Source organism: Macaca mulatta, chromosome 2 (assembly GCF_049350105.2).
Source record: "Macaca mulatta isolate MMU2019108-1 chromosome 2, T2T-MMU8v2.0, whole genome shotgun sequence".
NCBI classification, from domain to species: Eukaryota; Metazoa; Chordata; class Mammalia; order Primates; family Cercopithecidae; genus Macaca; species Macaca mulatta.
The window spans coordinates 5105965-5122501 of record NC_133407.1 but is presented as its reverse complement, the minus strand read 5'-3'; the positions used below and the strand labels follow the sequence as shown (position 1 = coordinate 5122501).

At 36.4% G+C, this 16537-nt stretch overlaps 1 protein-coding gene across 8 annotated transcripts in view; it reads left to right on the top strand.

Annotated features, from left to right (window-relative positions):
* OPA1 (OPA1 mitochondrial dynamin like GTPase) overlaps window positions 1-16537 on the top strand; it is a 96469-nt gene that overhangs the window by 43602 nt on the left and 36330 nt on the right. For all 8 annotated transcript variants that reach the window (XM_015132525.3, XM_001087037.5, XM_015132524.3 and 5 more), the window contains 12 exons: window positions 775-855; window positions 975-1049; window positions 1382-1453; window positions 1537-1636; window positions 1981-2111; window positions 3581-3653; window positions 3756-3828; window positions 5103-5218; window positions 6124-6188; window positions 6859-6935; window positions 13275-13440; window positions 15418-15570. In XM_015132525.3, coding sequence (XP_014988011.1) covers window positions 775-855; window positions 975-1049; window positions 1382-1453; window positions 1537-1636; window positions 1981-2111; window positions 3581-3653; window positions 3756-3828; window positions 5103-5218; window positions 6124-6188; window positions 6859-6935; window positions 13275-13440; window positions 15418-15570 — 1182 coding nt within the window. The remainder of the gene's footprint in view (window positions 1-774; window positions 856-974; window positions 1050-1381; window positions 1454-1536; window positions 1637-1980; window positions 2112-3580; window positions 3654-3755; window positions 3829-5102; window positions 5219-6123; window positions 6189-6858; window positions 6936-13274; window positions 13441-15417; window positions 15571-16537) is intronic.

Genomic DNA, 16537 nt, shown 5'->3' with positions numbered 1-16537 from the left:
GGTGGGTGTCTGTGATCCCAGCTACTCGGGAGGCTGAGGGAGGAGAATCACTTGAAACCAGGAGGCTGAGATTGCAGTGAGCCGAGATCACGCGACTACACCCCAGCCGGGTGACAGAATGAGACTCCGTCTCAAAACAAACAAAAAAACAAACAAAACAAAATTTCTTTCCCAAATATCACTCCTTGAGTGAAGCCTGTCATAGCTCCCTTATAGTCAGTTCCATTCTCTTCTGTGGCACTCTAGGTTTTGCCACTCTCTTCTGTTATGTCTGTGTATATTTCTCCCAGCATGTAGTGAGGTCTAAAACCGGGACAGTCAGCTCTGTGTTTCCCCACCTACAACACCTGACACATAGTTCCATCTCTATAGATGTTGAACGAATGAATTGTCCTTTACCTAAATTCAGCTTTGAAGTTAAATGCAAGGTTTCCTTTTAGTGTTTTAGAGAGATGATTTTGGGCTTAGTGCTGTGTATAACCTTGACTGGGGAAAGAAAGAGGCAGCAGCATTTTAGGTCATAAGAGATAAAAGGAACCAGCATTCTTGTTGGGAAATCGCAACATGTGTGACATATGTACAAACAGTACAAATACAAAATTATTGTCTTCTCAGAACTACCATGTTGACAACTTCAGGGGGTGCGCCGGCAATAGTGTGAAGAGACTCTTGGATTTGTGGAATGCAGTAGCCCTGTCTAGACCACGTAAGGGCTGTGGGAATTAATAGTAGTTGTAAGTGCATCATTACATCTCAGTTTTCTGTTACTATCAGGTGACTCTGAGTGAAGGTCCTCACCATGTGGCCTTATTTAAAGACAGTTCTCGGGAGTTTGATCTTACCAAAGAAGAAGATGTAAGTAAAATTCATCTAAGGTTGATATGTGTAATTTTATAACCTGGATGAGCTTATAAAAAACAATTACAGAATATTTGTGAATTAAGATTTTCTTAGAATTTTGTGTTTTCCATTAGCTTGCAGCATTAAGACATGAAATAGAACTTCGAATGAGAAAAAATGTGAAAGAAGGCTGTACTGTTAGCCCTGAGGTAAGGGTTACAATTCATTTCAGTGACATTTTATGGAAATTAAATGTTTATGATTTCAGATAAATCATAACTTGGTATCGATGTTTAGATTGCTGCTGTTCCAAGATATGTAGAGCTTTTTAAAAAAAAAAAAAAAAATCCAAATAATATATCATTTTGTGGGTAATTTTCCAGAATACTTACTTTTAGGATCAGAGAAAGAATACCATTTTTGTGAGCATCTTATCTGAATGGATGAGATACAGAATTTTCAGAATATATTTCACCAAAAAAATTCTTAACAAATTCCCCCCAAAATTTAACAGTATTTTATTTTTATTTTTCCTGAATAGACCATATCCTTAAATGTAAAAGGCCCTGGACTACAGAGGATGGTGCTTGTTGACTTACCAGGTGTGATTAATGTAAGTATATACAAAACATGTATTTTATTTTATTCCTATTGTGTGAAGCATTTATAATGACATTTAAAACCTTTTTCTTTAAGACTGTGACATCAGGCATGGCTCCTGACACAAAGGAAACTATTTTCAGTATCAGCAAAGCTTACATGCAGAATCCTAATGCCATCATACTATGTATTCAAGGTAAATCATATCAAAAGATTTTAGCATACTGATATATTTTCTTCTTTAGCAATCCAAGCTTTGCATTAGTTTGCGTTATGTAAACATACAAGATAAATGCATTTTTTGCCTTCTTTTCATATTTATTTTATTAGCAAATAAAATCGAAGTTGAAATTATTTTGATAAGTTTTACGTAAGCATCATTGAAATTTTTATTGGCTAGGATTTCTTTTTAGTAAATAACGTAAATGTATTAAAATCTTTCTTGCTATAATGTAGGCACAGGGGTATAATTTGTGCCAAGTTTTAAAAATCTACTTTACATCTTAAAATTCCACAGTGTCATTTTGTAATTTTTTTCAGACGGATCTGTGGATGCTGAGCGCAGTATTGTTACAGACTTGGTCAGTCAAATGGACCCTCATGGAAGGAGAACCATATTCGTTTTGACCAAAGTAGACCTGGCAGAGAAAAATGTAGCCAGTCCAAGCAGGGTGAGATCAAATTCTTTGTTGCAAGCATAGATTCTTTGTAAAAGCTCCAGCTGTGATAGGGATTGGTTATTTAAAAAAAAGCAAACAACAAAAAAACACCTTACAACTAAGATTTATTACAATGAAAAGATAAAGCAAAGTCACAAAAGGAAATGGTACATGGTATGAAATCTGAAGGAGATCAGGCTCACATTCCCACTAGTTCACTCCCAGGAGACTCACATAGGGCACATTTAATTCCTCCAACAACAAGCTGCTTGTTAGAGACTCAGCCCTTAAGGTTTTCATTGGAGGTTAGTCATTTCGGCACCCTCATGTACCAAAATTATTTCATACTCCCAAAAGGAAAGCCTATGTTATAATTAAACGACATTACTTGAGTAGTGAGCCACAGTTATATAGGGAAAGGTTTATATCAGTGTAGGGAACTGTTTACCATTTAAGTTTTCAGATACAAGCCAAAGGCAGGCAGGCCTTTTTAAGGATAGTAGTCTCAGGCCTGCTATGTTAACCCTTTTCTAGGTAGCCACCATAACCTCCGCTCTGCCTTATTTTTAAGGGTAAGGCCTGCCATGGCATTAATGGTTCTGATATGGAGAAGGGGAGAAGTGAGGTAGAAACAAATTTCTGTGGCCTCCTCCCCATCTTTCTTCATTCCTTTCATTTCTTTCAACTGTGGGATAGTGAGTTTATATTTCTTCTGAGATGCAACTGAAGCTTATTTCAGTCCTTTTTGTATAAAAGATTCAGCATTAGCTTAGGTGTAACTGATTCTCATCCCATTATTAATCTGAACGGGCTTCAGTGGGTAGAAACTCTAACATATGTGAAAGATCTCTGTGCAAATATGCATTTTTCTGGGTACATAGTCTATGTTTTTTTGTTTTGTTTTGTTTTGTTTTGTTTTGTTTTTTTGTCACATTTAGAAATGGATTTTTGATCCTAAAAGAGTTGAGAACCAGTGGATCCAAATATTAAAGAAGAAGGTGGGAGGGGAGGAAGGAATAAAAGAAGACAATCCAGCTTGGTCAGAATTTAGATATTTGAAGAAAGTATGGAAAAATAATAATAGCTACCATTTATTGAGTGCTTCCTGCCTGGCACTGTGCTAAGTATCATATTGTCCCATAATCTCATCAACCTTTTGGAAAAAATTAAGTTGTTTACTTAAGATCGCATAACTACTAGGCAGCAGAGCAGAAATTCAAACTAAGGTCTGTCTGACTTTGAAGAACTACACATCATTCCGGGTTTTTGATATGTGTGTTTTAATAATACATTTTCAATATAGTAAAATTAAATGTAGTTTTTTCAAATAGCAATGGAAAAACATTTTAAATGCTTTTGTGCAGATTTATCTATTTAACTATATACATGTATAGCATTATTTTGCTTTCTAAATTGTATATTATGCTTTTAAAACTATGTAAATTATATCTCACATTAATTTTTCCCACTTTTAAAAATAGATTCAGCAGATAATTGAAGGAAAGCTCTTCCCAATGAAAGCTTTAGGTTATTTTGCTGTTGTGACAGGAAAAGGTATGCAAAGATGGGTTATAATAACTTATTTTTAGTTTCTGTCATTTTCAAATAATACAGAGTAATTTTCTTGGTGAAAATTTGACCATCATTATTCCCCAGGGAACAGCTCTGAAAGCATTGAAGCTATAAGAGAATATGAAGAAGAGTTTTTTCAGAATTCGAAGCTCCTAAAGTAGGTATCTTGTTAAAACATTTAAACATTTTACAGTAAGAGAGTAGCTTAAATTAAACTGTTTTCACTTAAAAGATCAGGTTTTATAACTATTAGTTTTACATCGGATTTCTAGAATTTTTCCCAAATAGTGAACTGTATCTAATAAGCAAGTCCTTAGCTACTTTTTAACAGAATTGAGAGCAGTTTATCACATGGTACAATACATAGTGGCATGCTTCCTTGGATGTGGACACCGAAAGACAACAAAGATCTCTGCCTCTTACTTTATTTTACTTATAAAGTGGTTTTAGAAAATCGACGCTTTCATTTTTAAATATGTGTACATATTTCTCTTACAATATTAGGAAAGGTTGGAGTGGAGTTGTCAAAGAAGTATCCCTAGATAGATACTGACAGGAGATAAGATAAGCAAAAAGAGCTAAAGACCAGTTGTATTACTGTATACTAAGACTTTAAATGTTGAGTTTCTGGAAATAGAAAAGTATGTTTGTTCCTAGGTTAGTATGGTAAGTCAAGATAGTTCTTGCAAACCATAATCTTACGTGCTTTGGGGAGTACACTGACAACATATAGAGCTGTGCTGTCTAATATGGTATCACTAGTTTTGTGTAGTTATTAAAATTTAAATTAGTTGGAATTAAATTAATTTCTGGAAGATGGCTTTCTTCATGTTCTTTTTAAAGCATGGTGGCTCACGCCTGTAATCCCAGTACTTTGGGAGGCGAAGAGGGGCGGATCACTTGAGGTCAGGAGTTTGAGACCAGCCTGTCCAACATGGTGAAACCCCATCTCTACTAAAAATACAAAAAAAATTAGCTAGGCGTGGTGGTGCGCACCTGTAACCCCAACTACTCAGGAGGCTGAGGCGGGAGAATTGCTTGAACCCTGAGGGGGTGGGGGGCGGAGGTTTTAGTGACCCAGGATCACGCCACTGCACTCCAGCCTGTGTGACAGTGTGAAACTCCAGCTCAAAAACATAATAATAATAAAATAAAAGATAACATTAAATTTAAATTAGTAAAAATTCAATAAAATTAAAAATGCAGTTCCTCAGTTACACTAGCCACACATTTCAAGGGCACAATAACCCAGTGTGCCAGTAGCTACCATATTGGAATGTTTCCCTCATCACATTAATTTTATTGAATAGCATTGGTATAAAAGGTAAGAGTGGCTGTTAGCAAGCACATTCACAGACTTGGTGGTAATATGGTTATCGTTTTTGTCATTTTAATATACTTTAGCTCTTGTTTTTTTTTTTTTTTTAATAGGACAAGCATGCTAAAGGCACACCAAGTGACTACAAGAAATTTAAGCCTTGCAGTATCAGACTGCTTTTGGAAAATGGTACGAGAGTCCGTTGAACAACAGGCAGATAGTTTCAAAGGTAAGTTGGATTTTTTTAAAGAAGCAGACAACTTAAAACATTTTCTTAGCTGGCAGCCTTTGGCATCCATCCCATTCTGTACTTCTTTCCTTTAACAGTTGCTTGGTAGTTCATTTACAGTTAGACAATATCTGGAAAATAGAAGAATACAAACCTTCAGTTATACAAGAACGAAATTTTTCCTTTCAGAGGAAGCATCTCTAGGAACACATTTGCAGAGTTCAAACAGATGAGAACGTTTGCTAGTACTTGGAAGTACACAATAAATTATAGAGAATTCAGATTCACCCTGTTGAGGGCAAAGAGAGCAGATGTGTTGGGAAGCAGAGCACCCTGGACTTCATTTACATGGTACCATTTCCTGAATCAATGTCATGGTACCATTTCCTGAATCACTCTCCTGCTCAATGTCTTTTATCTGAAGGGAATATGTTTGCTTTCCCTTTTCCCATATGTAAATCCTACCTGATCCTACCTATTTATCCCAGTTGTCCGTCTGCAACCTTGTATTACTTTTATTTCCATTTTACAGAAGAGAAAACAGAAGACAGAGTAACTTACCCAAATAACTTACCCAGTGGCACACAGCATAGGTAGAACACCCGGGATTTGCCTGTTGGTGGTACAACTACTGCAAAGTCCATTCTCTCAGCAGCTCTATGATACTAAGCTACTTCAGCTGTGTGCTAATGGATTTAACATGGAGAAACTAGAATCAGGGAGAATAGTTTTGAAAGCTGTTGCAAAAATGAAATTCTGAGACGTTGAGATCCCAGAGTACTAAGGGGTGATAGGCACACTCTCAGAAATTCACTTAATACAGAGGACATGTATTTTAACCGCTTTAACAACTGCATCTGGAAAGAAGGAGAATCATCAAACTTGAACTTTTCCTTCTTCCTCAGCAACTCGTTTTAACCTTGAAACCGAGTGGAAGAACAACTATCCTCGCCTGCGGGAACTTGACCGGGTAATATTTGGATACTCATGTATTTTGTATGTATCTTAATTTAATGTTGTGTGCTGACTAAATTTATGTTGGGAGAAAAATCCGATGAGCTAAATTACTTTGGTTTTGACTATAACTACTAATTTGTAAGAATACATCTCTAGGAGCAGTTCTCTCTGACAATAATTTAAATTATTTATTATATAATATTAAAAACAGGGATTATAAGATGTCAAAACAAGTGTTGAAAATATTTTCTGAGAAGGTAATGAATATGCTTTAAAGGTTTTGTAGAATTTGTGTATTCATGTAATTTAGTGGGAGTTAAACATTGTTTTTCCTTGATTTTAAAATGCCCATTAGTTAATAAAACACAGCATTAATGTGTAATTACTGATGTACTAAATTAATATGTATTGATGCTTTCATATAACATGAACAAGTGTTATGTGAAAAACTGCATTCAACATTGAGAAGGTAGATATTTATGTCAGTTTCTTTGTCCTTATCTGGATAATGGCATTCCTTAAAAAAAGACACTAGAAGTGCATTTTTACTAGTCACGTGTATTTAAACCCAAATTCAGCCTAGTAGCCTGTCAAAAACCTCCTTTTGGTTATCTCTGAAAATCATGACGGGGTAAATTTACTGTCTTATGGAAATCTTACTTACTTGTATTTATATTGCCTAGAATGAACTGTTTGAAAAAGCTAAAAATGAAATCCTTGATGAAGTTATCAGTCTGAGCCAGGTTACACCAAAACATTGGTAAGTATTTGATATTAATCTCTTTTCTGAAAGACTTTACTGGCCGGGTGCGGTGGCTCAAGCCTGGAATCCCAGCACTTTGGGAGGCCGAGACGGGCAGATCATGAGGTCAGGAGTTCGAGACCATCCTGGTTAACACGGTGAAACCCTGTCTCTACTAAAAAATACAAAAAAGTAGCCGGGCGAGGTGGCGGGCGCCTGTAGTCCCAGCTACTCGGGAGGCTGAGGCAGGAGAATGGCGTGAATCCAGGAGGCGGAGCTTGCAGTGAGCTGAGATCCGGCCACTGCACTCCAGCCTGGGCGACAGAGCGAGACTCTGTCTCAAAAAAAAAAAAGAAAGACTTTACTATATGGGTTATAATGAAATACTAAAACTTAGATTGATAAAGCAGTGATTTATTATTACCTTGGCTCTTAGGCAAAAACACAATAATATTTTTTTTAGCAATATCCACTATTGTAGTCTAACCAGTTGAATTTCTGGAAGATGGTTTTCTTCATGTTCTTTTAAAATCTTGATTCTCTTTGCCTTTTCTTTATCTTATACTTAATAAATACATAATCATAATTTCTGTAAAGTCATTTAGGCAAAAGTTTCATCAAATTGTACTTTAGGTAAATATCAACCTGTCAAAATTGGTTTATAAAGGGAGATTAGTATATATTTTCAGCTTCTCCATTCTGAATAAGAACAGTTAGTGCTTTCTGTACCATGTGGTTAATATGTTATATACAAATCACATTTTGAACTTAATGCTATTAATATTTGAAATTTTTAAAAATAGCAAGTAAATGCACCCTTTTGAAAAATTTTTTATGTTAATCTTTTCTAAGGCAAGCTTACCTTCAGTTTATGTTTTATGTAAGTTTGGCCATTCCTAAATTCAGTGGAATGAGACATAGTAAAACAAGGTATTATAAATAACCTTGACATTTTTGTAGTCACATGTTAATTAACAAATTCCTCAGGCAGAAATTATCATTCTGATGAAGACTGGTATTTTTAAGAATTTATTCTTGGAGCACAACTATCCTCACTGCCATTCATTGTAAATATTTTCTGTACCTAGTCTATTCACTCAGTTAAAGGTTATCAAAAGTGAGCCTTGATAGTGGTATCTAGTCTGTACATTTAAATTCAGCATCACTAGTTTCCTCATCTCAGTGCCCTTTCTTCGTCAGTGGTGAAACCTCTTCTGTCTTCAAGTAGTCCACATTTGCCTGTTTTTAATCTCCATTCCTTCTCCAAAAAAAAGAGATCTGATTTTATCTGTTCTTGTTGATTAATCAAATATTATTATGACACAACTTATGTTTATTTGTATCTTAGCCCAGTTCCATGGCTTTGTGTCAGTCAGCTTTGAAGTTACAAAGAGATACATAGGTTTACAGATTAACTATAATACCAGTTGCCTTGCTAGATTGTATGAGGGTATTTAATGTATATAAAAGTGATATATAAACTGTAACAACTAATAATGCTGTTTATGGGGAGAAAATGTGGTCCTTCTATAAATTAATTTTTGGTATCATCAAATGGAAAGGTTAGTTTTGTTTGGACAGAGCAACCCTGAACTCAAAGTATTTCTTCACTAAAGTGAGCCTTGAAAATAAATGTAATTTATTTAATACAAAGGTAACGGAAGAGAATTGCCAAGGGACAGTGAACGCATACCACCAGATTGCCCATTGAAAAGGCAGGGGTCAGAACTAGGACATCTGGCTGCTAGAGATTTCTTTGCGTAAGCTGCTGGATCATATATGATTCTCTGTTTTTTCAGACTGTAGAGGCTGAAAAAATGTTATGCTAACACAAATATAAATCAGAATAGCAGGTCCAAGCCTTAGCTGTTCATGCCACATTGAATTCAAGTGCATTACACCCCAAATATTTTCCAAATATTTTATTATTGTGACATAGTTGATGTTGTCTTGAAGTTTCTGTTGGTATGTTTTTGTTGAATAATGCCTATGTGATATTTTAGGACAATGCCTAAAATGCTTACAATTATTTAAGTCATAAGACTGTTTAAATCTATATTTAGTTATCTAGAAACAGTGTTAAAAGCATTTTATGTCCTAACATGACAGTTTGTTATTTATTTGTAGACATTCCACTGTCCTTTGGTTAAGTTTTAGGAAGGTTATTAGGGGTATAGATTTGACATATAATACATTATAGTTGGAAATAGGCTCTCAGCATTTTTACGCCGTGCCTGGTTTTCAAGAATGAATCACTGACATTCAGCAGGAGGTATTGATATATCATTAACATCATGTGACCATCAATGTAGATATATCTTTTCTAGAAGGATAGCTAGCTAGCTTCACAGAAATACATTTTTTCAAAAAATGCTAGTATGGTACATTTTTAGAAATTCTCGGACTTCAGAAATCAAAGATTTGCAATGTCATAATTTGAGGTTTAAAACATGAATAAGTGTTAAGGCAGAGGCAGGAATATGGTAAGGGCCAGGAGATGAGAACAAGAAAGGCGACACAGGTAGCTGTGTACTGTGGCTTTAACATAAATGGGGGTAAGAGGCAGGAGATAAAACAGTTGATGTAAGCAAAATATTAAGTTTATTAGCCATATTCAGAAGCTTAGTATGTATTCCGGAAGCAGTGGGGGGAGGGTGGTCACTGAAGAGGATTAGGTCAGATTTGCATTTTAGAAAGGTCTTTGTAGTAGGCAAAATGGAATACGGGTGGAGAAGACTGTAAGCAAGGAGGCAGTTGGCTGTTGCAATAATTTAGGCAAGAGGTGTTTGTGGCTTAAACTTGGATAGTGAGTGGTAATACAGGTAGAGAAGAGACACTTGTGAGATACTTGAGAGGTCACGTAAAAGATAGAATTTACAGAATTTAGTGATTGTGTAGATAATGAAGAGTCTTAAATAAAGAGTATGTTTATGTTCAGTAATTACATTGCTGGGAATATATGCAAATAATGATATATTTGACAAAGATGAACACATAAAACCTTTCACCTTGGTTTTTTTAATAAATGTGAAGAAATGGAAAACAATTTATGTTTCCTATTTGGAATTATATAGTATTTGGTTTATATAGAGCAGATTGCTGCTCTATGGATAGAAGTAGCCTTTGAAAAGTATAGGATGTTGACATGGAAAACTAAATACAATATACTTTTAGATTTAAAAAAAGGATTTATAGAACACTATGTATAATTATGAACCATTTGTGTGAATACACCCACACAAACAGTTACATAGACATAATTTTTTAAATAATAAAGCCATAAATAGTGGTTGTCTTCTAAAAGGGGAACAATGGGATGCTTCTTACATTTTCTGTATTGGTTGAAATTATTATATGGAATATAATAGTCCTCTACTTTAAAATTAAAAAAAAATCCATTTAAAAAAGTATTTCTTTAATTAAAGTGGAATGTAGGTAAAGTTTCTGTAGATAAAGAAAGCAATAAAACTATTACCTTTATTATATTTTGTTAATTATATTTTGTATATTAGTAGAAGTTATCCCTGGTTGATGGTAAAACCTGGAATCCAGAAGTCACCTGTAATAACACAATATAGTCCAGGCGCGGGGCTCATGCCTGTAGTCCCAGCACTTTGGGAGGCCCCCATGGGCAGATCACTTGAGCTCAGGAGTTCAAGACCAACCTGGGCAACATGGTGAAAACCCTGTCTCTAATAAAAATACAAAAATTAGTCGGGCATGGTGGTGCACACTTGTAATCCCATCTACTTGGGTGGCTGAAACAGGAGAATCACTTGAACCCAGGAATTGGAAGTTGCAGTGAGCCAAGATTCGCCACTGCACTGCAGCCTGGATGACAGACTGAGACCCTGTCTGAAAACAAAACAAAACAAAAAACATAGAATATAGGCTAGGAAAATTGTTAGATGATAGCAGCAAGCAATAAGGTAGCAGATGGCATAACTAGATGGAGTAGCTTCACAGTATAAGGGTTTTTATATGAACATTGAGAACTGATGGTTCAGAAGAGAGACTGGGGTGAGGAGGACTTAGCTTCTACTTTCTAACTCTGAAGGCCTTTCAACTACTGAATAGCTTCCTCTGAGCAGAATCTGAGGATGGAGGACAGTCACTTTCCTTAAGGAAAGGTTTGGAGATAAAAAGAAAAGGAAAAGAGAATGAGAGTATGAAATGGTTTGTCATGGAACCGGGTATTGGGAGCACAACAGAAATTGTTGTGATGGAGGGAGCAGTGGGGGTCTGGAACAGAGGAGAGCCGCTTGGCGATGAAAGGCAGGAGAGGCTGGGCAAGGAGAATTGAAACAGCTGCCTCTGTGGATGTCAAAGCAGCAACCTCCCTTGAGAAAGTTGCCTTTAGCTTCTCGGGATTTGGTAGTCAGGATTTTAAAAAGGGTGTCAGGGATATGGATTCCTGGCCCAGAGACTCCAGGGAAAAATAACAGACTATGTCTCTTCTTCTGAAGCAGGATGAGACAAAAGCCCTGGAGGGCAGAGGCTGGATCCTGGTCTTCAGTTCAGCTTTCAGTTATCTTCTTGAGATTGTGTTTAAAGTGGTGTCTGAAGGGGAGGCCCTGATAGGCTGCTTTTCTTCATCTTGCTCCTTACACTCTCCCACTCTCTGTCATTAACTCAGTGACTAAATTGTCTTTGTTCTTTTGGGCCCCAGTTGTATATCCTCCTCAGACTCTGTTTTCTTTACTGTTGTAACTGAAAAGTGACCTGAAAGTTAGCAATAGGAAACCAGGATCTGTGTTCATTGATTCAGTAGACTTAATTTTACACAAAATGTTTAGTAAATAGTCTTGGAGGGTAGAAGATGTTGACTCGCCTCACCAGAGGAGTTCAGCTGGGCTTTTGGACAGCGGGATATTTCTGCTACCCTGAGATTTGTGTCTATATCCTAAAGGGTTGAGGTTACTACTCTTAAGAAGGATCCCCTGATAAGTAGAGTTTTGGTTTTTTTTTTTTTTAATGTATATTGTAGTATTCTATTATGGTGTAAGTTTATTACCCAAATAAATATTTTCTTGAGAGTTCAAATTAAAATAGTTGTATTTTTTTATTAGTCACCCGTATTCTTTTAAGATGTCTTTCATGGCAGAATTTTCAGCATGATTATGCATCTTTTACATTGTTACCTTAATCCTGAATTACTGAACGATTTTATCTAACAGCATTCTATGACATCTGTGATCTGATAAGTTGTCATGTTTATACCAAGAAGTTTTCAGTCTCGGACTCTCCCATAAACACATGAAGTATGTGTTAATACTAGGCAGATAAGTGTGCATGAAAAGATGCTCAAAATTATTAGTCATTAGAGAAATATAACATAAAACCACAATGACCACTACAAACTTACAAAAATGGCTAAAATTGTAAATGACAGACTATACCGAGTGATGGCAAGGGTGGAGAGGACCTAGAACTCTCATTCCCTGCTAATGGAAATGTAAAATGCGGCAAACATTTTGGAAAAAAACATTAAACATGTAATTACCATATGATCCAAACATTCCACTCTTAGGTATTTACCTAAGAGGAATGAAAGCATGTGTGCGTAAGAAGGACTTGTACTAGAATTCTCATAGCAACTTTATTTGTAATAGCCAAAAGCTGGAAACAGCCTAAGTGTCTGTGTACACAAGAATGGATAAACACGTTCATGCAACATAATACTACACAGAAATAAAAAGAAGTGAAATATTGCTAGATGCAGTGGCTCACACTTATAATCTCAACACTTTGGGAGGCCAAGGCAAGAGGATTGCTTGAGCCCAGGAGTTCAAGACCAGCATCAGCAACATAGTGAGACCCCCATCTCTACAAAATTTTAAAAAATTAGCCAGGCATAATGGCATCCTCCTATAGTACCAGCTACTCGGGAGGATGAGGTGGGAGGATGGCTTGAGCCCAGGAGGTTGAGGCTGCAGTGAGCCCTGATTGTGCCACTGCACTCCAGCCTGGGCAACTAAGCAAGACCCTGTCTCAAAAAAAAAAAAAAAAGTGAAATATTAATACATACAACAGCATGATGAACCTCAAAATAATTATGCTGAGTGGAAGAAGAAAGGCAAAAAAAGAGTATATGCCACATGATTGCATTTATATAAATATCTAGAAAATACAAACTAATCACAGTGACAGAAAGCAGTTCCAGTGGTGACAACTTTTGAGGATGATGGATGCGTTCATTATCTTGACTGCTGCGATTTACAGGTATATACACATGTGAAAACTTCTCAAAACTTTAAATATGTACAGTTTATTGTAAGCTAATGGTACTTCAGTCAAGCTGTTTTTAAAAACAATATTATATTTAGATTTGGTGTTTTTGATACTTTTTTATTTCAGGGAGGAAATCCTTCAGCAGTCTTTGTGGGAAAGAGTGTCAACTCATGTGATTGAAAACATCTACCTTCCGGCTGCCCAGACCATGAATTCAGGAACTTTTAATACCACAGTGGATATCAAGCTTAAACAGTGGACTGATAAGCAGCTTCCTAATAAAGCAGTAGAGGTTAGGATATAATTTAATTAAATGGGTAAGAAGCATTATCTGAAGGGAGTAGAAGCTGTGAATTTTGGACTTTATTCCCATCACAGCCTCTTTCTTTCTTTCTTTCGTTTGGGTCCTTATATCTCATTTATTCTTTACTCCTCATCTCTGTGTTGGGACTAACCTTGATGTTGCTACCAGTTACTACGGTTATAAAAATTTACTAATTGTTATGGTGTTGGCCTGAGGGTATTGGTACTTCTTCCAAAGACTGTATTTAACAAGCAAATTTTGCTTGAATGTGAAATATTTGCTTGAATGTGAAATATTTTGAACATTTCATCTGAGCTCAGTTCTACTTAAATTATCATTTTCTTAGTTAGGATCCTGACAGAAGATTAAACTAGGAATTATTTAAAAAAAAAAAAAAAAACTACCTTAAAGAATCTGTTTCCGCTACCATGTCTCTTGGCTTTATCACTTAATAGCTGTATGGTCCTTTGCCTAGTTGCTTAACTTTCCTATGTGTTTTTTTATCAATAAAATGGTGACAGTAATATTGCCTACCTCACAGGGTTGTTATAAGGATTAAATAAGTAATTGTATGTAAAGTACTTAGACAATGCCCATCCCATGATAACTGCTCAGGAAATGGACCTGCTGTTATTATGATCATCATAATCTGAATTGATCCGTCATGTACATCACCGCATAAACAGTGATTGTTGAAGCTAAGAGTCTGTGTCCTGTGCTGTGTGAGGTTGCTCACAAAATTGAAGTCCATGTTAAAAGTAATTTTGTTTTTCATACCTGTCTTAAAGGCAGTGTCAGTTTCTCGTTATTCAGATGTGATTTCACCCCTTTCCTATCTTGCTCCAGTCTTGACTCCCTTACCTCTGTTCTCAATTTCTTCAAGCCCCTTTCTAAGAACTCTAGCAGCCTCCCTGCCTAAGTTGCACATTGCTGAGCCCTGGCAGATCTTGACACATTTACCCCTGAAGAAATTAGAGAGTGGCTGCTCCCCCTTCACTAGTTCTCATTACTGGCACTGACATTTTTTCTGGGCCGTGTCCTGTGATAGGATATTTTCACATCCTAAGGTTCAAGCAGTGGAAGTGGTTATAAAAGCATCAATTTTTCATTCCACTGCTGCTTTCTGTCCCTCAGCATTAGGTGTCATGGAAAGAATGTAGATCTGGTGAGAAGGTCAGGAAACATGGATCTTAATACTCGCCCCACCACTCACTCCGTATTTTTGGACAGTCACTTCTTTATGTTTAAAATGAGAGAGGGCTAAAATTCAGCATTAAAAAGCCCACTTAGTTGTAAGTAGATTTTGTTCTCCATTGATTTTGTTCTTCATTATTTTTGACACTGTGCTCTTCCTTTCACTTTTCAGATCATTAGGAGTTAGCTATAATACAAAGCTGAATACTCTTCAGCTGTGTTTGAAAGTGTTGGCACATTGCTTCATGTCTTTGCTTAAAGACAAAGATACGAAGATGACTGAATCATTAAGACATTTTAAACTTTTTGCAATGTGAAAGAAGCAGGCAAACTCGTGTCTTAGAGGTTGAAATAAAAGTGAACTAACTTGGGTGGCAGGCTTAGAATACATACCTTATCTTGAAGAGACCAGCCCTGTTCAGCTACAGCAGGTGGTGTCATGTAGGAATATGGGTATACCCTTCTCAGTCAGTTCAAGAGAAGCTGTCAGCACAGACTTTTAAATGAAATCTCTCAATTTTTAAATATTGGCAAGCAATTTTAAAAATGTGAACCACTATGCATGTCTAGCAAAGCATATCTGGAAGCCATATCTGTCACCAGCAACCCATGTGAGACCTCTACATCATTGGCCTTTTAATGTAGTTTCACATATGTTTTCTGATAAGCTGATTTATTTATCACATCTGGCTTGAGCTCATGTGTTATTTTTCATGTTAAACGTTAAAGTATGTAGTAATAATACACCTTTTTTCTTTCAAATAATTCTAGGTTGCTTGGGAGACCCTACAAGAAGAATTTTCCCGCTTCATGACAGAACCCAAAGGGAAAGAGCATGATGACATATTTGATAAACTTAAAGAGGCCGTTAAGGAAGAAAGTATTAAACGACACAAGTGGAATGACTTTGCGGAGGACAGCTTGGTATGTTGTTTGTCTACTGGGGTATCAGCCTCATATTTTTATATAACTTCTCAAATTGGTTCTTTTTCATAGGAGACTTTTTATATGACTAAATTACATTCTGAATTAAAAATAATGAAGTAAAGAAACAGATTTATGATCTGTAATCTGCCCTTTAATATTTCCCTGCCCTTCTAAAATCACCTGTTGCTGTTTCTTTCTTGGCTATCACTTCAGAAAAAAGTAAAACTTTGCAGTAAACAGGCTCTGATAAACTTCTACAAATGTCATCTATTAGCCATTTTATGGGCCTGTCTGTAGATAACTGATTCTAATTTTACCCTCTGTGGTAATGAAAGGAATTAAATACATTGGTTTTCAGTGGACTTATAAAATGTTAGACTTATAAAATGTTAGACGCCTAAAATCATACCACCAGCTACCATGTATTGAAGCTCATTATGTGCCAGGAGCTCTGTAAGCATTATTTTATTTAATTCTTAACTAGTCCTATTATTGTCATTGACAGAGCTGGGATTCAAGCCCCTCTCTAATGGCAAAGCCTGGTTCCTGACACCACATGATAAATCTTTTGTTACGTAGAATGCTCTCACTACCAAAATCAAATCTGTTAAGTGCCTGCTCTGCTCAGAGAGTTACTAGAGGTGTTGTTGAATTACAGGATTGAGTGATTTTCTGGGAAAATGCAGAGCTGGCTGTGATTAGCCGGTTGTAATTATAATTTTGTTTTAAAGAAATGTTTGTCTTTATGGCCGGGCGTGGTGGGTCACGCCTGTAATCCCAGCACTTTGGGAGGCCGAGGCGGGCAGATCACCTGAGTTGGGGAGTTCGAGACCAGCCTGACCGACATGGAGAAACCCTGTCTCTACTAAAAATACAAAATTAGCTGGGCATGGTGGTACATGCCTGTAATCCCAGCTACTTGGGAGGCTGAGGCAGGAGAATTGCTTGAACCCTGGAAGGGGAG